The 21,948-nt window shown below is 36.0% G+C and overlaps 1 protein-coding gene across 2 annotated transcripts in view; it reads left to right on the forward strand.

The window, feature by feature from the left end:
• The first annotated feature begins 2,354 nt into the window (after nt 1-2,354).
• The window catches only part of LOC145674520 (retinol dehydrogenase 11-like), a 180,577-nt gene continuing 160,983 nt past the window's right edge, over nt 2,355-21,948 (forward strand). The window contains exon 1 of one of the 2 annotated variants that reach the window (XM_081744674.1): nt 2,355-2,420. In XM_081744674.1, the coding sequence (XP_081600800.1) occupies nt 2,360-2,420 (61 nt within the window). In that variant the 5' untranslated portion in view covers nt 2,355-2,359. Of the gene's footprint in view, nt 2,421-10,062; nt 10,212-21,948 lie in introns of those variants that run through there. The other variant, XM_081744675.1, reaches the window with a different exon arrangement.

The raw sequence follows: 21,948 nt of genomic DNA on the forward strand, positions 1-21,948 counted from the left end.
GATTTATGGTGGAAGTAAGGTAGTGGTTGACCTCGACAGCAGAGTCGTTCTGATAAAACCATTCCTAAACTCAGCTCCGAGCGAGCTACAACGAACGCCTGAATTTCTTTGAATTGACAGGCGTTGCGCGAGCGGAATATCTCTATTGATTTGAAAATTAAAAAAAGAAAAGAAAAGAAAAGAAAGAAGGAAAGAAAATCATTATTGGATCAAGTAAGATACGACTAGAGCTATTACATGTAAATATTAACAAGTAACATATAAATTATCGTAAAAAATATGAAGTTCCCGAAAATTTAGAGCATATGCGTGACCGAAAGATGTAAATAGAATTTTTAAACTCCTTTTTAGTCTTCCCAATTTACAACTTTTCCGCGGTATTACAACTTGAAATATATATATATATATATATATATATATATATATATATATATATATATATATATATATATATATATACAGGGTGTTTGAAATCAACACCGACAACGTTTGGGAGGTGATTCCTGACATCAAGATAAGACAAAAAGTATAGGCCAACCTGGGTGCACAAATGTTTCCTTTCCCAGTTATAGGCTGACGAAAACATGAAAAGAATGAACTTTAGAGGTCCATAGCTTCAATATTATGGAACTTACCGTAGTCATGTCAAGACTTCACTTTGAATTACTATGTGCCATATCCAAATATCCAACTTTCAGAATCCTGCGGCACTTGCACAACAACTTTTAGGGAGGTAGTTGGTGAATATTTCAAATTATATGTCCTTAGCCAAACCTTTAAAAAAAAAAAAAAAATGTTGCGTGAGTACCTTAGGATTCTGAAACATGTATTTTTGGACAGCTCACATATTAGTTCCTAGGTAAAGTCTTGATCCTACTACAGTAGGTCCAATAGTTTTGTAACTATGGAACTTTAAAGATCATTTTTTCATGTTTTCAACAGCTTATAACTCCGAAAGGAAGCATTTCTCCACCCAAGTTGATCTATACTTTTTGTCTTATTTTGGTGTCAGGAATCACCTTCCAAATGTTTTTGGTGTTGTTTTGAACTCGGCCGACCCTAATGATTGTGCTGCATTGAATTTTCTTTTGTACTTATGCTTTGCTTTTCTTTTTTATTATAAAAGGATATTCACTTAATAAGTATAAATGTTTTAACTTAATTTTGCAGTCTATTGAATTACAAATAAGAATAAAATTAAAACCCTAGCAATTGTCTTTACAACAATATCATTTGTAGGACATTTATGTCGTCTTCAAGAATGTGCATGAACATTTAAAATGTATGTTCCCGTTGTTTGCATTTGTATCTCGAATTATTTTTATTTGGTATTTCAGTTTAAAGTATATTGACGTTCGATAATACAATAAAATAGCGTATCCGGCACAGCCGTGGTCCCGAAGATGCCGAATAAAAGATTATCTACTGTATTACTTTTCAGCCCCCTGTATTGAAAGTCATATTGGGAGAAATTTTCTGGAATTACTACTGATTTACGCCAATGTGTAGAAGAAGTATTCACCTCTCTTTACGCTGAACAAAGGCACCAGTAAACTTAGACCTTCGTGCGAGCAACAACAAAAAACAAAAGGATTTGTTTTGGCTGCAAATATTGACAACTTTCTCGTATCAGGGGATAAAATCGAATGGAAAAAATTTTTTTGATGACTAGCTGAAATATCCATTCTTTGCGTGGGTAAGAAAAAAATATCTATGTAAACAAAGTGAACAACGAAAAGAGAAAAATCTCGGTCATTATGTGCTACTTTTACACGTCCCGGTAAACGCTCTCCCTGAGAGCCACTGGTTCGAATTTTGAAAGAAATGCCTCACCTTGATCTGAGGCTTGGACCAAGGTATCCGTCACCAAAATTTGGTAACTCTCAGTTTACTCGTCTGGTCCCCAGACCGCACACAGACACACACACCGCAGACAGACAGACAGACAGACACACAAACAAACTGTTCATTTTATTTGTATTAAATAAATAAAATAAACTATTGAACTAGATAACTTTGGAAATTTAAAACATTTGAAGTTCTTACATATATTTCCTTTGTATTAAAATTCCCTAGAATATAATTGAAGAGTAAAACATGTTCTCCACATGTTGTAAATGAGCTACATTTACAATTATCAAAGTAAGAAAGGTGTGACATCAAGAAATGGAAAATATAAAATAAATAAAAATAAAGCTGAACATACAGTACAATCATATGCTATAACAGGAAAGCTTTCCCCAAGAGATCTTATGAAGCCCTAAAAAGTAAGATGGATTCTAACGTTAGTAAGGTTTCTCAAGGTCGTGTGAACAGTTTTCTTTAGATCTAATGTGCTAGTCTCAGAAGACGGATTGGAATGCGTGCTTTCATGAGGAAATTCAAAGAAAATCGGATAGTTTTATGTATGGGATTTTCAGGTTAGTTTATTATTATTATTATTATTATTATTATTATTATTATTATTATTATTATTATTAGTAGTAGTAGTAGTAGTAGTAGTAGTAGTAGTAGTAGTAATAGTAGTAGAAGAAGTAGTACTAATATTAGTAGTAGTAGTAGTAATAGTAGTAGTAGTAGAAGAAGTAGTACTAATATTAGTAGTAGTAGTAGTAGTAGTAATAGTAGTAGTAGTAGTATTTGAGAACAAGATCCAGAGACAAATATTCGGACCCAAGAGGAACGGAAATGGGGAATGGCAGAAACTTCATAACGAGGAACTACATAATTTATATGGTTTACCCAACTTTGTTAGGGTCGTCAAGTCTAAGAGGCTTAGGTGGTCAGGTCATGTAGCAAGAATGGAAGAAAGTAGAAATGCTTTAAAAGTCTTGACTGGAAGAACAATCGGAAAACGACCATTAGGAAGACCTAGGCGCAGATGGGAGGACACTATTAAGATGGATCTCGCAGAGATAGGGATACAAAATAGAAACTGGATGCAGTTAGCTAAGGATAGAAGTCAGTGGAGAGCTTTTGTGAACGCGACATTGAACCTCCGGGTTCCATAGGCCATAGAGTTAGAGTTAGTATTGCTATTATTATTATTATTATTATTATTATTATTATTATTATTATTATTATTATTATTATTATTATTATTATTACTAGTAGTAGTAGTAGTAGTAGTAGTAGTAGTAGTAGTAACAATGGCGTAGGCTTATATTCTGAGATCGGGATGACAACGTCAGTCACTGGTGCAACACAATGCTACAGCAATTAGCGAAACAAGGCTGTATCGAAGGAAAATATAGGGGATTCTTAACGTTGAACAAAATTATTATTTAGGTCTCTTTTACGTTTCTCTAAGAAAGGTTGTTAGTTTTGAGAGATAATTTTTCCTTTTCCCCAATTACTCGAGCTATGGTCTTGTATGAAAGCAAATGCTGAGAACTTCTCCATTTAAAAGTTTGTTCAAAGTCACAAAATGTGAAACTTGATTGGTTGGTTGCTTTGGATTTGATTTCAGTTTAGCCTCCCTTTCAACAGCGAGGCTATATGAGAAGTGTTCCTACAGGTTAACATGGGATCTGAACTACATGAACTACCAATGGGAATCGAAAATGAGTCTCCCAAAGCAAAGGCGCCTACTGTAACCGCTTAGCCACAAGATAGGTAATTTTTTGATTAATTTGGAGTTTAAAATCGTTAAAATACTCTTCACACCATTGGCAAGCGCTAATCTATAAACCTCTCTTCCGCGGTGGCTCAGTGGTAGAGCGTTCATCTTTCGTGAGTAGTGTCTCTGGTTTGATCCCAGCTCTCGCCAAGTGAGATTTGTGGTGGAAAAACACTGTCTGCGTGAGTTTCCTCGGTGTTCTCCCGTTTCCTTCCACTTTCTTCATTCCACCATTTCATTCATTTCTTATCATCACCGTCTCCTTGAGCCTAGCTGGCATAACCGTGGGACGTAAAACTCAAAGATTTCGTTTCATTTATAGCCTCTCTCCTCTTCTATTCTTTACCCATAAATCATCATCATCATCACCACAGTCATTCTGCTATGATTGGCAGGTCACTTGGCTCAAATGAGAACCTTCCACGTACCACGATCTTCAGCTAACCTTTCCGAATTGACGTACCATTTTTCTATTTTCATATCATCCATCAATTAGAGTCTCCTTCGCCTTTTCCGTCTCCTTTCTGCTACCATACCCTCTAGCACGTCCCCCACATGGCACAGTTCCTTCTTAGCCAGTGTCCCAACCAGTTCTTTTTTTCTCTTCTCAATAATATCTAAGATGGTTCTTTCCTCCCCCACCACTTCTAACACTCTCTCATTCGTTTTCCGCTCGATACACGTAATGCTTTTCATTCTTCTTCACACTCACATTTCGAAAACTTGCAGTTGTTTTTCATTATTTTTGCGTAAAGTCCATGTTTCTGACCCATACAGTACACATACTAAGCATTTTATAAGTCTTTCTCTCATTTCCTTACTCAAAGTATCATAAAACATACTTTTCTTCCTTCTAAAAGCTTCCTTTGTCACTCCTATTCCTGGTTTTATTTCACGTTCGCAGTTTATATCATCACTAACAATATTACCCAGGTATCGAAATATAGTCACCTGTTTCATTTTCTCCCCTTCTACTTCTATATTTTACACTGACAGCTTCGTTCCAATCGCCATGGCTTTTTTCTTTCTAACATTTATTTTTATCACAGCCTTTATCAAGTTTTGTAACATTTTGTTGATTTTTGTTTTTTAGATGCCGCAACAAGCATAATACATCTGCAAGTCGTCTACACCTAATCATTCTACCTACTACCGAAATGAAATCATGATGTAGGCTCTTTTTCATTACCTCTTCTAGATAGATATTAAATATTGTTGGTGAGAGACAGCATCCGCGTAGAGCTGCTCTTCCAGTTGCAATCTCCCCTGTCATTTCCTCCCCTATTGTGCACAAACTTGTTGATTCTTATATAAGTTTCTTATGAGTCTTCGATATCTCCATTCCAACTTAACCTTCTTTTGAACTCCGGCAATATTATGCTTATTTGACTTTTCCAGGAGAATGTTTCATCAACTTGAATTGATATAAAATAACAGTTTTAATTTCAGATTTGATAGTTTCTTATTATTTCGACTAAATTATTTCGAACATCAAGATATGTTCTTTTCAACACAGAAGAAGACGTTTTGCCTAACAAGTAAAATATTTACTATGTGGCAAATATTTCGATGATTCACGTTTCACAACTTTCTTTATGAGATCGTCCAAATCACAAATACTGTTTAAACATACTGATTTCCATTAGGGGATTCAGAAACATCGTTTCAAGGGAGGGGGTAGGCTTGAAATAAGGAGTTTTGCATTAAATCAAAATAAAGAAGTACAATATTTTATACATAGGCCTCTAGACCGGCAGCCTTTGGGGATCGGTGGCTCCCAACACTCTCTTCCAGGATCTGCCAGTCCAGACTCTTCCTTTGCTCCAAACATAATGCAGACGAAACTTAACATTTTATTTCTTACAGAGCTTCCAGAAAGCCAAGAAAACATATCATTACCACGAAGACTGTCGTGAGTGATTTACTGATTCTCGTTTTTATGGAAAGTTTCGAGATAGATCGTCTCTCGTTTAGACAACAGTGTTGCTCGTAAGTCAATTGAGATACAGGAGTTGTTAATAAGAAGATCATCAAGTTGTGTGTGGTACCGTTGCTAAAATATTTACATAGAAATAAGGTTGCAATACCTTGATGAAGCCGAACACCTTCTGGTACTGGGTCTGTACTTACAAGAATGGATCTTTTCATTTTACCACAGGAAGAACCATAAAACAACAACTAACTTCACAGTAAAAGGTAGCACAAGTATAGCATATTCAGTTTAGAACTATGATTATTGTATAATATGTTTATCATACGCCTAACTTGTTTGTGGTCATTATTACGTAGCTGTTCTTTTAAATTATCCACACTTTGCCCAATCCTTTCTCTCTGTTTTTCTTTACATACTCGTTTATTACTGTTTTGTAGATATATAACTACAAAATCATTATTGTTCTTTTGTTTCCTAAGTGGCTTTAGTACATCAGTAAACCTACTTTGCGTGGTCAAGCATTCTTAGATTTGTCAGGTTTTTTTCTTGCTTTTTTTCTTTTAGCTGTGATTCATCTTCATTTCTAAGCATTTCTTTGATTACCGGTCGGAATAGTTTATTTAATATGAAGTCTACACTCTTTGTGTCCGATCTAACTGGTTGCCTGTTTAACCCTCTGAAAAATAGCTGAATTGTTAAAGTTGTTCTCGGATTTCCACTTATGAACACGGTGACTCAATGATAAAGAGCTTAACCCTGGTGCAACGGGTTCCAAGTTCGATTTCCGGCCAAGAAAGTTTGTGGTGGACAACACCATTTATGTGGATTTTCTTGGGGATAATCCCATTTCATCCCACATTCTCATTCCACGAACTCTTCCATCATTATTAGACATGTTTTTATGCACATACAATTCATGAAATATACATGCAACTATGCTGTTAAATGTGTTAAAATATGCACTTACAGAAAACAAAAGAGAACACTTTCGAACATGTAGCACAGTTGTAACAGAAGTTCTGTAAGTGAATTATAACACCGAAAGCGCACTCGCTTTCAGGAAACCCTCTTCAGAATTTATTGTTGTGATATGAGTCGTTCAGTTCGAAAGCGGCATCTTGTCCATTTATATCAAATCCCAGAAAACCGGGAAAACCCTGTAGGATCGATGCGTTTTGTAGAACTGGGACTTGCTGTAAATTAACAAGAGTCGTCTTTTATCTGGACAACTCACATTTAGAGTTTGTATATTCCTTTAAAAAAGTAAAACACACACACACACAGAGATTATGAGTTTAAAGTGGACAAAATGATATGAGAATGCAATTTCTAGTTTTTCTTCACAGTCAGGAACGTACTCAGGGGTTAGGTCCTGGGGAACCGATCCCCCCGAAATTACGACTTTTGAGTAAATTTAGCATAAATTTAGGGACAATTTTAGGAATTTTAGTATAAAACACCCTCATATTGAGTTTGAATCTCCCGAAATAAATTCCTGCGTACTCTACTATTCACAGTTGTATATTAAAGTGCATTTACCTTATACGAAACAATACGAGTCTCACATTTCTAATTCCACTATTAACAAATGCTTTTAAGTATTTTTCTCTTCCTCATAGTTAGCTTTACAGTAATGTTACAAGAAACTTCTCTACATTTTCTGTTGTCAGTTAGAATAAGTTTGTTTCCAAAAGAAGACCTCTCCACATCAAGATGTTACTGAACGATATTTATAGGGAGGAACAAGTTTAGTATCTACATTTTCTGCCAAGTTCTAGTCTAACCATTCAAGGTATTTTCTCATGGTTTTAATTGTTTTGTAGTCAGAGTTTCTGTCAAGATCAAACGTCAATTTCTTCACCACAGAGTGCACGAATTCACCAGCAGCTGGTTGGAGCTCGTTCTGAACTTGATCAAATAGTGCTAAGCATTCACAGAGCTTGTAGAATGCTCCGTATACAATATTTCTGGAAAAAAAAAAAAAAAAACAACCGAAAATATGAATTATTTAATTTATTCCGTGGTATGTTCGCAGCTACCAGTGCATGGCATAAATCACTTACAATTGATCCAGATCATAAGATCGCACTTGTAACGTTAATAGTTGCAATGCTGGACCAATTGGTACTTTTTTCTTCTCATGCAATTTGCTTGCTAGATGGTTGACAAAAAATATTTAGAATTTAGATTTCTGGGCTTTCGACATCTAACGCTATTTAGCCCTTCACGATTTGAGGGATGACGTCACTCGGCGAGCACACTATCCGGGGAAAGGGAAGGAAGAAAGGATTGGGGAAGGAAAGAAGCGGCCTGGGACCTATAAGTTAGGTACCACACCGGCATTTCCTGGTGCGAATGAGGAAAACCCAGGAAAACCTCATTACGGGTGTCTGGGATGAAAAATCGTGTTACACATTTTCGACCGAGTGACCCCACCGGGAATCGAACCAGGGACCGCTCGCACCGAAGGCCAGAGCGTTAGCGACAACGCTACGCGGGACCACTAAAATATTTAAAATTACGTACCTTATATCGTATGCTTAAGCAGTGAACTATTTAAAGATTTATATTTCAGCACTTTTCACACTCATTCGAAACACGTTGTCAAAAACTTACAGTATATACTGACTATGCTCTTAAGGGCCAATATATGCATTAACCTTTGAAATATGTATTTATATGTAGGCCTACTATAAAACATCAAATTCGAGCTGTATTATAGATTTTAGAAATCCCTGCCAAGTTTAACAAATAAAATATGCATTTGCACAAAAATCCAATGTTTAATCATCACTTACTTTCGTAGCCTAAAACGCATAACGTGAGACGCTAAACTGGAATATTTCATTTGATTTAAAATTTTCGCTTATGTTTGTTACTCCATGCGAGTGGTGGTAGTATACCCGTCATGTACTAGCGTGACCATATGGTCACAGAACATAGCGTTCTATATTTCAAGCTGTAGGTGCCGCTACTTTAGTGTTACTATTCTCCTATGTTTATCTAACTTTCACATCCCGTTACGCCCATGATAAATGATTGACGTCACAAATTTGAGTAGTTCTGTTTAATTTTATTCCTCGGTGATCCCAAAATGACAAAAAAAAGTCTTTTCTGAGACAGAAAAAAATTCAGACCCTAACGGGTTAAATTGGTTTTCATTGTAAGTTGCAGTAAGTGCATTGTGTGTGTGCAGCGCAAATTGCCTAGAGCCGGCCCTGCAATGACATAATTCCCCTCCCCCTTTCTCCAGAAAGAATAAATTTTAAGTATGCTACTCCATCATGAACAACGAAGGGGAGGGAAAGTACACCGCACTCAAAAAGGCCTAGACACTACCAATGCAATCTTGTTGTATCCGTTTTTTTTAAATAATAATCTATTATGTTAGTGAAAGATAAAGCAAACACACTTGCAGAGTAAAGATGGTAATCCTTTTTATAGAATTCAATATCAAGCTTCAATCTCATTATATCAGTTTGTAATTCCAATGCAACTAGCTCTTTTATCTTTATTTCTTGATTTTCCTTCTACATCTGTTATTTTTTTTTAAAAAAATCTTGTTTCCACCTTCAGTGATAAGGAATTTGTTTGTGACAAAGACAAGACTAGTTTTCATATTAAAACTGTCATAACTAACTAAATGGAACAAGTGTTCGTTACTGTTTGAGAATTGAGTTCTTGTATTGGACAACAATCAAGCAATTCACGCCCGGAGTTGTTTGACCATTTGCTTTAGCACTGTCCAGGTAAAGTTGAATTAATGCGACCTAAACAGGATTTATGAGTGTAGTATTAAAATAGAAGGTCATCTTAGTAAATTTAACCACCATCATCATGAAGTCTGTTTCCAACAAGAAATAATTATTTTAAATAATATACTTATGACAGATTTTGCCGTCCTGTACAAATGCACGTGTTGCACATATGGTAGAGACGGCCCTGTGTGTGTGTGTGTGTGTGTGTGTGTGTGTGTGTGTGTGTGTGTGTGTGTCAGTACTTAAAACTATTCTTACTTCTAATATTATTGGCTGATGTTTGGAATGTATTTGGTTTGCAATCTTAAAATTCGTCAGCTGATTATTAAACGCATTTGGGAATAATAAAATGCCGTATCCACAAGCACGAACATAAAGCATTTGGCCATATAAAAACAGAGGTAAAATAAATTAGACAACTAGGCAAAAATAAATATCCGCCAAAGAATCTGATATGAGATAAGAGTGAGATATGAAAACGGAAATATTATCCGTTTATCAGCTTTTCCGTCTCCCTTAGCTTAAAAGACATAATTCTGGGACATTAAACTGAAAAAATTAATTTCATTTACGAGCCTTTTGTTATCTGAATTAAATTCTCCAGCTTAATTTTACAGTTGTGATTAGACAAAAGACAAAAACACAATCACTGAAGAGTTTTGTTGAGGTAAATGATCTTCAGTCAGCTTCGAATGTTTGTGACATTTTTCTGCAAGGTCAGCAACAACAACGCACGTAAAAGAATGTTCAATAACAATATGTGTGTTGATATCTTTAGCACGTAAGAACGTAGTCTTTCCTCACAAGTGGATTGTCTTATGTGTTACAATTTGATGTGCTAATTGCGTGTGTGTTTCTGTACTAATAGTGTTTCATTTGAGCTTCCGTATTGGTGTTGAAAGTAAGTACACTGTTCTTTTCTTCACTAAATTTGTCACTAGTCATAAATCAATTATCACTCCCTATCGGCATGACGGCATTTATTTCAATCTTACTTCGAATTAGAATGGAAAGTAATCAGACCCGCACCCAGAAATTTTTGTTGGGAGGGGTCCAACATTTTATGAAGGTCCAACACTACAATTCTTAGGTTAAGTCCATTTTTTGCGGGGGGGAGGGTGCAATAATACTCTACTCCCGAAAAGACGATAAGCAATCAAATACTGCAACCTACATTCTCAGGGAAAAAAATGAACTAGGTTATTTTTATAAGAAGAGAAAGAGTATAGTTGAAGTGTTAGATCATTTTTTTTATACTACACCAATTATTTCTCTGCTAAGCAAGAATACCCTCTAGGAACTTACATTAGCTTATTACATTTTAAAATGTAGTATAATCTACTAGAAGTAATAAGATTAGTTATTCTCCGATGAGTTTTTGTCAGTAAACTTTTCTATATTTGTTAACTCTACACTGAGAAAAAAAATTGTAGGTGGCGTACTTAAAAAGATAGGTTACATGCGTAATTCCTGTAGTTTTTGGACTTAATGTACAGCAGACGTATAACTGAAAAAGCATGTTTTATAATACTTTCTGTATACGTGTTCCATCTATACGTACTTTCCGTATGAAATAATGTAGGCGGTCAGGATCTCACATACAAATGGATGTATATAACATATAGCTGACGAAGGTAACACAAGTATATGCATGTGATATACGGAAAACTGTTAGATGTCAGACATCCTGCAACGGCATGGTGTAACATCTAAGGGCAGTGCCTATGTAGCATACGGATAACGTATGCTCCGTACTGATTTCTATAGTAAGCAAGAGGATACCGTATATTTGTATAATATACCGCTGTCCGGAGAACGGATTTTTCTCTGTGTAAAATTCTGCTAATCACGTATAAATTTATTAAGAAAATGTACACATGTACGTCGTGTTACGAAGTTTTGAGAAGAGATCGGGACCCCTTTGGCTCCCCTTGAAATTATAATTTTCCAATTTTGATTCCTAAGCTTTGAAATTAGAAAACAAATATTATTTCTTTAATATTCAAATTTTCTTTTTATATAAATACTAACAGAACCTGTGCTGTTTACACAACACACAGCTCTAATATGAGCTCGAGTCTCCTTCCCACTTCTCACTATGTCTGTGAAAATCCCTTTACGAACACAAGTAAAGGACAGGAAGATTCTCAAAGGGATTGAATTGCTGAATTGAAAGGGAGGGAGTAAATGTAATGTTTTAATATATAGAATATTAAAGTGAATTTGTGGTAAACTTGGACAACTGATAGATGATACCTAATGCAAATATTTTTTTTCTTATAATTCCATATCCGAGTACGCTTCTTTGAGGGTCCACAAGCCTTGCAACTTGCCAGTTTGCAATAGGTTCTGTCATTCAGATTAAAGCAAAGCGCCTGAAATGTCCATCAACTCGCTATACGTAGCTCCTCTACTGGTTGCCTTTCACGAGGATATCAACCTAGTTGCAATAGAGTCAATAAATCTGAAGTGGTCCAAAAATAGTGAAAATTGTTGCTCGACTAAGGATGCGCACGAGAGAAGATTTGTGGCTGCCTCGACTCGAAAATGTGCTGTAAATGTGATGTCTCGAGTCGAAAAATGTATATTTCTCTATTGGAAGAGCCGTGTCTCGACTCGAATTTTGTCAGGAAAATCCTGTCTCGACTCGTCCCGTGCGCATCCCTATGCTCGACCATCTCCGGAAATTATAAAAATTTGAGTGTGACGAATCGTGTGTATGAGAAGGTCAATAACATCATTCATATTTTCGTATGTGCAAGTGTTCCTAAATGGCGGCCACCTTTGTTGTCGGTGGAGTCCCAATTTTTGCATTTGGAAGCGCTTACGAAAATTACAGTTGCTCAGAGCGTATGAATCAGACGAAACTCCAAACAAAAACGAATGCTTAGAGGAGAGACTGAGGTACACGAAGAACAGTTAAGTGTCTTAATACTGAGATCCAGTTCGACGATGGGTGTCGTAGGTGCAAGGGGCAGCTAACCCCCTTACCATATAGACGTGGCAATGATCATTTAGCTAGAAAGATGAAACAAACACCACTCGCAAGCTTTCACAGAACTGAACACAAACAAAAGCGTGCCTAATTGCTGCTCCATGCATAGTTTCTGAGATCTAGCATGAAACATATCCAAACATGTATTTTTTTCCAGGCTACAATCATCGTCACGCACGTCCTTTCTTCGCGTTTTTACCATGTCCTCACTATTTTCTCCGTGAAATATCAGTCATGATTTTTTGCAAATAGTTTATTCAAATACAGAATTACTTTGTGGCATAAGCAGCAATTTTTAGCACTTTGCCCTCCTGAGATATTACGCCATAAAAATGGCATCAAAATCACAAATTTCAATTTTAGGACCCTCATAAATCTATGGTGCCAGTAGTATCATAGCTGTGAATATTTCTGCAAACTCTTTACATGCAATAATATTCAGCACAAAACTTATGAACCCCCACTTTATGCCATTCCAAAATACAACCCCTTCAAAATTGTAATTTTCTGTAGTTTTTCTTGTGATTTTATGTATCGGTTTGCAACCCTGCATATTTAATTAGACGCAAAAGTTTATGTTCTCCGTGTACCTCAGTCTCTCCTGTAAACATTCGTTTTAATTTGCCGTTTGTCTTATTCTTACTTACTGAGCAACTGTAATTTTCGTAAATGCTTTCAAATGCAAAAATTGGCACTCCTCTAATAACAAAGATGGCCGCCATTCAGGAACACTTGTATATATTACAACGTGAATGATGTTATTGACCTTCTCATCCACAATGTTCATCACACTCAAATTTTTATAATTTTCTGAGATGGTCGAGCACTTCGAGCACACCTCTGGACCACTTTCTTATGGATTGACCCAATATTAAACTACTTTGCTTTCTGGGATTCGCATCTATTATGTATCAGCCTTTGCATTAACAGTGAATTTCGTGCATTTGCTCTTCATATTTCCTGAATTTGCCAAGCTGGGGGCTTCGCCTACACACCCTCACCTTTGCTCGGCCTACAACCTTGCACCTCATAAACCCACAATTCTACCAAATTTCAAGTGTATTTCAACTATCTAAAAGATAAGATATTGTATCCCCAAAAAAACGACCATTTAAATGTCATGATAATTTTTTCATCCCTCTTTAGACACCTTAAAAATAAAAGTGTATATATATAAATATATTCACTTTCGGCAATTTTCCTGTCGGTTAGGCCCAGAAGGCTACAATCATGCAAAATTTCATCATTCCAATCTTGCCGGAAGTGACTAAACATTTTGGAACTATAGAAAATGTCCCATATAAATAACATGGTAAAAATTTTTCAGTTCTCCATAAAACCATTCTAAAGTTGTAAATTTTTATATCTTCTGATTTACTTTGGTAACGCAAATAAGAACGTACAAGCGTACCGAATTTAAAGATTTTATTCCAATTCCAAGTACCTAAAATATGAGATTATAGGTTAAAAAAACTTTTAAATGTCCAAAGAGGCCCGCTTAAATAACATGGGAATTTCTTCATGCCTGCTTTCCACCCCCAAAAAATTTAAAATATTTACTTTTGAAAATTTTCCTGAGGGTTATTCTCGGAAAACTACAAACGGGGCCAAATTTTAACTTTTCATGTCAATCGAAAGTACCTCCTTTAATTTATGCCAGTTCTTGTAGTTTTATGTATAGTTAGGATACATAAATTTCCTTCTTTTCTTCCTTAAAAGCGGAATTCTTGAAAGCACCTGATTTTTTTTTGTGTGTGTGTGAATTTTAAATGATATCATAGTGATTGGAACGAAGTGGCTGGTGTAAAATATAGAAGTAAGAGGGGAGAAAATTGAACAGTTCACTGGTCATCGATATCTAACAAGTAAAGGGTCCAAATGGATGAAACGATTTGAAAGATGAAACATAGTGCGCCTGACAGAGGATGTCACGATATGTGTATGTGCAAAGTTACAGCAGCTGAGCGCCATAAGAAACAGGGGGAGAGGGGGTCAAAGTTGGTGGGAGAAGGGCTATGCTATGTTATAGAAATACATCAAATAAACTGTTGAATCGTAAAAATAGTGTAAGATGGATAATGCAAATGGTGATAATTTCACATATTTGGCAAAGGAAAAATGAGCAGAGTAGATCACGAACCTACGCCGCCATCTTGATATCCACCATTTTGAAATCTGTGATATTTTTTGAAATGGAAAGGTAGTTACGCGGTACATGTGTTTAGACTGTGTTTTGGTCAAGAATGCAATGCTGCTGTCTATTTTGTCATATAACTAACTGTTGATGATTTACGGCCTGTTTTATCCGTTTAGATACCATCACAACACGTGCTCGAAATGACCACCCTATGCACAGGGCCGGCGCTAGCAGTTTTGCCGCCCTGGGCGGTACTTTTAAATGCCGCCTCTTTAATCCGCAAACCTTATTTTGACAGAGGACGTTCAGGTATTGAGAAAAAGTAAGATACCTTATTTAAAAGCATGTATGGAAAGGAAAAGTAAACAAAAAATTGAATTACTTCTTTCGAATGCTTTAATATTTAAACTACTCCATACATGGCACAATATTCAGTATGCTCGATTTCGCTGTACGTGATATACAGCATGGCATATAGTTTTTTTTTTAATATATGCTTTAGTCCGACTAAGAATTTTAATTTTTAAGCTTATTTTATATCTAAAGGTGTTTACAATAGAGTATGGAGCAAAAAGATAATATAGTGAATCAAATATTACGACAAAAGTAAGTAATTAGCTTAAGACTTATAATGTTCTAAAACACAATAGAAATACATAAATTTAACATACTTTAATTGAAAAAAACTTTTCTTGCTTTGATATGAGCAAATTCCTTTATCACATTCGCGTAGTCCAATGTTTCAGCCAATTAATGTTCCATTGATATCACCACTAGACCACTTAAACGTGTTTGAGATATGGGAGAACGTAGATAGTTTTTAATAAGCTTAGAGCAAGTTTCGAAAAATGTTTTTCTCTACTTGCCACGGTTACTGGTAAGGTAAACAAAATCATAACTGCAATACTGACATTGGAAGCAAAGTAATATTCCTTAATTAATGTTAGTCTCTTTTGGTGAACTTTTAGGCTTAATTATAGCGGTTAATAGTTCCAGTTCGTCTTTCAAATCAGAACAATCTTTCAATTCTTCGCGTATTAAAATGCAGGCACTTTTCAGACAAAAGTTCAGGTCGCATATCGTTCAGATTACTTATATCGTAAAGAAAATCGAAATACTCGCTGTAATGTTTAAGTTCCTCAAACCTTTCTCTTAAATCTAACACAATCACGTCTAGAAGTTTGTAATAAAAATCGATCTTTTATCTTGTTTATGGATCTTCAATAGCTTCATCTTCTGCCTTCTACTAAAACTGTCTCTTCTTTCGACTTCGAGCTTGCACTGTATTACCTATCCATGGATCATCCATATCTAATGCTGAGCCAACTCCATCGCATCAACTAAGTAAGATTGAAACTTTGCATCATTTCTGCTCCTCTGAAAGTTCTCAGATTTGTTTTAAAGAAACCCTACTGGATCAAGCACATGAGAATCAATGCTTTGGATACTTTTGTTTACTATGTTTATGTGGAGTGAAAAGTCATACCACATAGCAAGTGAGTAAAGAAAGTAAAGCCACGCAGCTGGTTTGCTATACACAGAGCATCATGGGCGATCATTCTATCTATTATATTGTCGTTACTTATTTGAAGTAAGGTATCATAAACCTCTATTTGATATCTAAGAAGGTTTGGGAATTTATTTTTGCTTTTCATATTGGAACTACTGTCATATCTTTGGCTCTTCATATCTTCGATAGAAGTTCATTTCTTTTAGCTGTTTAATTATTACATTTGTCAGTTCTAGCTAGACCAGTGATGTCTTTTACTGGTACGAAACCAAGAAAGTGTTCGCAAATTTTTATAAGCCATTCTCCATTACTGTATGTAATTTGTACAGAACGAATGATCCTTTGCTCTGTACCAGAAATATCTGGTGTACAGTCTAGCATTATAGTATAATATGTTGCAGCTCTCAACAAAAAAGTATTTTACTTTCAATTTACTCACTAAGAATAGGAATAAAAAATTTTTGGACATCTTTTCCTTAGTAATGGTGTTATTTATTTTGCCCTCCCATGGTTCTTTTAATGTGTTCGGCCATGATTCGTATTGCTTAAATATAAAAACAATTATATACATATATATATATATATATATATATATATATATATATATATTGTTGATAAGACATGATAATGAACAATTTGTAAATTGGTTAAAAACTCGCTGCTAGAACCGAAATGTCTCTAGGTGCTGTAGGCTAGAACGGCCTGTCTCAAGTGGGAGTGTCAAGTAAAAGACACTTGACAATCTTATCAGCCCTAGTTGAAAATCTTATCTACGCTGCTGCAAGGGAAATCTTGAACGAGATACCTGTGGCTAGTAGTTTGATAATTGAAAATGAGGGGGAATGCTCTGAATTTCCTGAGTGAGCAGTTTCCTGAATGTGAGTGAAGTAAGTTTAATTACATTCTCAGGGAACACAATTTTATTTTTCCATGTGGGCCTATTACGAAGCATTATATTTTAATAGTATTCTTTTCTTTTTCAAATTTTGCCGCCCACTAGACGTGCCGCTCTGGGTGGTGGCACGGCTCGACCCCCCCTCGCGCCGGCCCTGCCTATGCAACATAATGCGACACGATAAACACTCGAGAAAGCACCTCAACCCATTCGCGCCGACTAGGTGCGTTCTTCCGGGCTCAAACATCCACACAAATAATCTTGTGAGTGCGCCGCACCCACAAGATTTTTAGTTTAATAGAAACAAAATAAAATAAATATTTCTCACTTGCGATTATCAAAAATTAATAAGCAATTAAAACATTGAGATGAAAGTTAAAATTTCTAACCCCTAAGACATAATTGTTTGTTTCAAATGTTTTTGTGGAAATAGAACCAAGCAACACACTCCCCACTTCTTTGCCTGTTTCTAGCCTAGTCAAAGGCAGCCCCCACAATGAAAAATTGAACTCTATTGGGAACAGAATCGAACACAGTCCTAATGACACTATTCATAAAAGATTTTAACTAAAAGGAAATGAATCCAAAAAAAAATATCAAGACTCCCCTGAAAACATGTAATACATCCCGCATATGCAACGACATGAACTTTGGAAAGTCGGCGCCATTGCCTCGACTTATTTTCTGCTACAACTTCATTGCTGTATTCGACTGCAGTAGTCCACTTTTCCTCCATATATCACATGCTACGCTCGTTCCAAGTTGCTATTGCTTACGAAGGTGGACAAGGAAAGTTGTGTAAAAAATATAGCAAGTGGTGAAAAAATAGTAGTTTACGTACAGTACTTAATAATTGAATTCCAATATATCAGGTTTTATTGTGTTACAGTCTATATTAGTAAGTATGTCATTTAACAAAAGGTAACTAAATAAACTTCACATTATTTTCCACGAAAAGAAAGAAAAAAAAAACTGAAGCGGTTTTTCCAGACCAGAACAGTTCTCTTCGGCACTACATGAAGCAAGTTGGAAGTAATGTCGTAAGTAATAATGCAATAGTATACAGCTTGAATATCAAATTTCACTGTTAGTTTTCTTGACTTGTAGATATATTTAACTTACATGTGTTTTCGTGATAATCCAAACTTTCAACATACGAGTATCAGTCTCCTAGATTTTCATAAATAAGCATAAAGATGATTCTAAATCTTCTAAATAAGTACAGATAGCGATCACTAAAGTTCATAATTGACTCTTTTGAGAACATGCAGGCCCTAATTGATATATCACATGACTACCTTTCCATTAAAAAAAAATATTACATAGTTCAAAACGATGGATTTCAAGATGGCGGCGGAGGTTCGTAATCTACTCTGCATATTCTTCTTTTGCCAATATGTGAAGCTACCATCGTTTGTATTGCATATCTTTCACTAATTTTACGATTTAACAGTTTATTTGATGTATTTCTATAACATAGCATAGCCCTTCTCCCACCAACTTTGACCCCCTCTCCCCCCGTTTCTTATGGCGCTCAGCTGCTACAACTTTGCGCATACACATACGTATTTTCACATCCTGTACGAGGCACAATATGTGTCATCCCGCAACTCGATTCATCCATTTGGACCCTTTGCTTGTAAGTAGTATTATTGGTGATGACATGAAGTGAAAACGTAAATATTGAGTATATTTTATATTAGGTTGGGTATTGCTATTTTTATTCCTATTTTCTTTAAATTTCGTAAAATCCTTATTATTCATCTAAATGTTCTTCCATACTACTTGAAGTATTATTCATGTCTTCCATATGAACGTAGAATAAATTCTGTCATTGCAACGTTAACTTTCAACGTAAGGAAAGTACATTGACCATTTAGTTTGTTATTGCAGCAAATTCTTACGTGACTGCAAAGATCTTGCTGTGTTTCCCGTTACTTTAACAACAACAACAACAAACCTTCAATACATATATCTTAACTAGAGTTTGTCTTTGTAATTTCAACATAGTACAGATGGAGCACGGGATTAAAACTCGAGTTCTTTGTCCTAATTCTTGATGTAGTGTTGACTACATACCAGTGGCTATAAAAATTTAGCATAACACGCAAATACCGTCCATGCCGAACGCAAGCTTGAAATTCTCAATCGTACGATAATTGTGTGTTAAACTTTATTATGAGCGGTGATACTTCTAGAATCCAGATTTCAAACTTTCAATAAACATGATGTGGATATGTTACAGTTGCAGCACCTTGGCCAAGTAGACTATTGCATTATTTTTGCCCCGAAGCTGAGAAATTGTACTAAATTATTTTACACTAAATATCTTTAATCCTGGCAAAAGTCGCAACGAAATTCGAATCCAGATTTGCCATAAAACCGTGGACGTAAGCAAAAATGATATGATACGTAAGGGAAATTGTGGTGTGTAGTGTGATGTGGTGTGGTGTGGTGTGAGGAATTGGTACAATGTAAATACCACTACCACCATAAGGAATAGGAGAAGAGTAAATAGTACTTTATTTTGCTATTATTCATAGTATTGGTGGGGCACGGTAGCTCAGTGGTAGAGCACTTACCTCTGGTTTGTAGGCTCGATCCCTGGCCAAGTAAATTTGTGATAGATGACAATGTGTACATCTTTTTCTCGGGATACTGCCGTTTTCACCCACATTCTCATTCCAACAATTTTTCCATCATCATCCACTTCCCTTAATCATCCATCATCCACTTGCCGTAATCATCCATCATCCACTTACCTTAATCATCCGTCTCAGTCACTTGCCTTAATCATCCATCATCCATTTACCTTAATCATCTGTTTCAGTCACTTGCCTTAATCATCCATCATCCACTTGCCTTAATCATCCATCATCCACTTGCCCTAATCATCCGTATCAGTCACTTGCCGTAATCATCCATCATCCACTTACCTTAATCATCCGTCTCAGTCACTTTTTTAATCATCCATCATCCACTTGCTTTAATCATCCGACTTGCCTAAAGAGCATAATCGTTTGAAGTTAACACTGAAAGATTTCAGATTTTCATAGCATCGGTTATGATTGTAAAAGATATTCACTTACAACCAAGCAGAAACGGCTAGAAGTTGTCAATTCTGAATGGCAGACCTGACCACAATTATAACTGCTAGACAGACTACATTTTTACTGGCAAAACACTGCTTGAAAATAGTTAAATTTAGCCATAAATGGCTAAATTGACGACAATGGCTTCCATGCTCCACGGTCCTCATGTAATCTCTTCGTCTTGTCATACCAACTACCAATTTTCACCTGTAGCCTCTCCCTCTTTTCCTTTCCACAATATTTATCATGTGCCTCATGATAAAGTTTCATATCAGCTCATGTTCCATCCAGGTTTCCGTCCTACTTTTAGTTATAATTGTAATTGTTGTTTTCTACGCTAGGACGTAAGAGATTATTTCCAAAAGTTTCCAGATAAGAACTGAAATGTCGCAGAAGTTCTAATAAGCTGTTCATGCCATATAATGCCATTTATGAAAGAAATAATATATTAACTTCAACTGTGTATTTTTATCAGTTCAGTGGGGTAAGTCATCTCAGTCGGTCGACGTGCGTTGAATTCCCAAACTGCATAAAAAATGCTCCAGGCCAAATGGTTGTTGTTGCCAAGGATGTAGTGCAATCTAGGCTGTAAGGTGGATGCTGATTTTTTCACTGCATCCTTGACAACAACAGACGTGTGAGTTGGAGCATTGTCATGCAATTTGCGATTTCAAAGCACGCCGACAGATGAAATGACTTCTCCTCCCAATTTCTGGTGCGTGGGGTCCATGGATCAATTGCATCAAGCGCCAAGTAGACATTGTGGTGGACAAACACCTTATACATCGATTTTTTTACATTTTTCCCTTTTGCTACCAATTTATTCATACCATCACTTCATTCATTCTAATTATCATCGTTTTTTTAGCCTACTCAGCATAACTGTGGGACCTAAAACTGAAAGATTTCATTTCATTTCAAATAACAAAAAGACCATGCACGATATTGTTAAGAAGATTGAACATGACAGCAAGCCATTGCAGTCAAAACAAACAGGTAATAAAGAACAGTATTCCTAGAGAAAGTTCCACGTAATTTTTGATTAGATTTGAATTTAGTGCCCCTTTCAGCAGAGAGGTTATGTGACACGTGGACCTACAAGACATGATCAAAAAGTACTTGAATGTAGTTGCACATTGCCTTCTCTCGATGTTGTATTAATTTCTAACTAGTAAGTACGGTAACCTAAACTTTTGGTACAGTCAGTGTCTAGTTTGGACGAGTTGTGACACGTTAGTTGGCTTCCAGAGGAAGAAGAGTGAGGGTGTGTTAAGAGTAACTGTCGAGTGGCAACATTAAGTTTTGTTCTAAGCTGCAAAAAAGTGCCAAAGAAGCCTGCAAAAATGTCAAAATCAGTGTATGGCGATGAAGCGGTGGGATTGAAGACTGTTTACAAATGGTATGAGCGATACAAAAGCTGCAAGAAGTCGGTTGGAAACGAGCAACGATTGTGACGTCCTTCGATGTCAAAAACAGATGAAAACGTGCAAAACGTGACACAAATGATTCATTGAAACAGGCTAATGACTATTAAAGAGCTTTTCAAGGAAGCAAATATCTAATGTAGGTCCGTGAGAAGCATTTTAACCGCCGATTAAATTATAAATATCTTCCTTCTTTACCACTAAAACATGCCGTGCTATATCTTATTGTCGATCCGCTAGTTTTTGGCCGAAAAAAGTACTCCTGTCTGTCCTTATTCGGCGTGGTCCCCAGATATAGCACCATGCGACTTCTGGCTCTTTTCAGAAATTAAAACTGTGCTTAAAGAAAAAGGTTTTGACACCATTACTGATGTTGAGAAGGCCAAGATGAAGCAACTGAGCGCCCTTCCAAGACAAGCCTTCGAGAAATGCTTTCAGTCATGGTTTCAACTTTCGGATAAGTGCATTGCCAGCCAAGAACAGTAATTTGAAGGAGATTAAATCTAATTCCATGTAAGCTTATTATTTTTTGTTCTAATAAAATTAGTCTATGTACCGTATTTTTATCACACTTTATACAGCTTA

This window comes from Thermobia domestica, chromosome 17 (assembly GCF_964235325.1).
Source record: "Thermobia domestica chromosome 17, izTheDome1.hap1.1, whole genome shotgun sequence".
Classification (NCBI taxonomy): Eukaryota; Metazoa; Arthropoda; class Insecta; order Zygentoma; family Lepismatidae; genus Thermobia; species Thermobia domestica.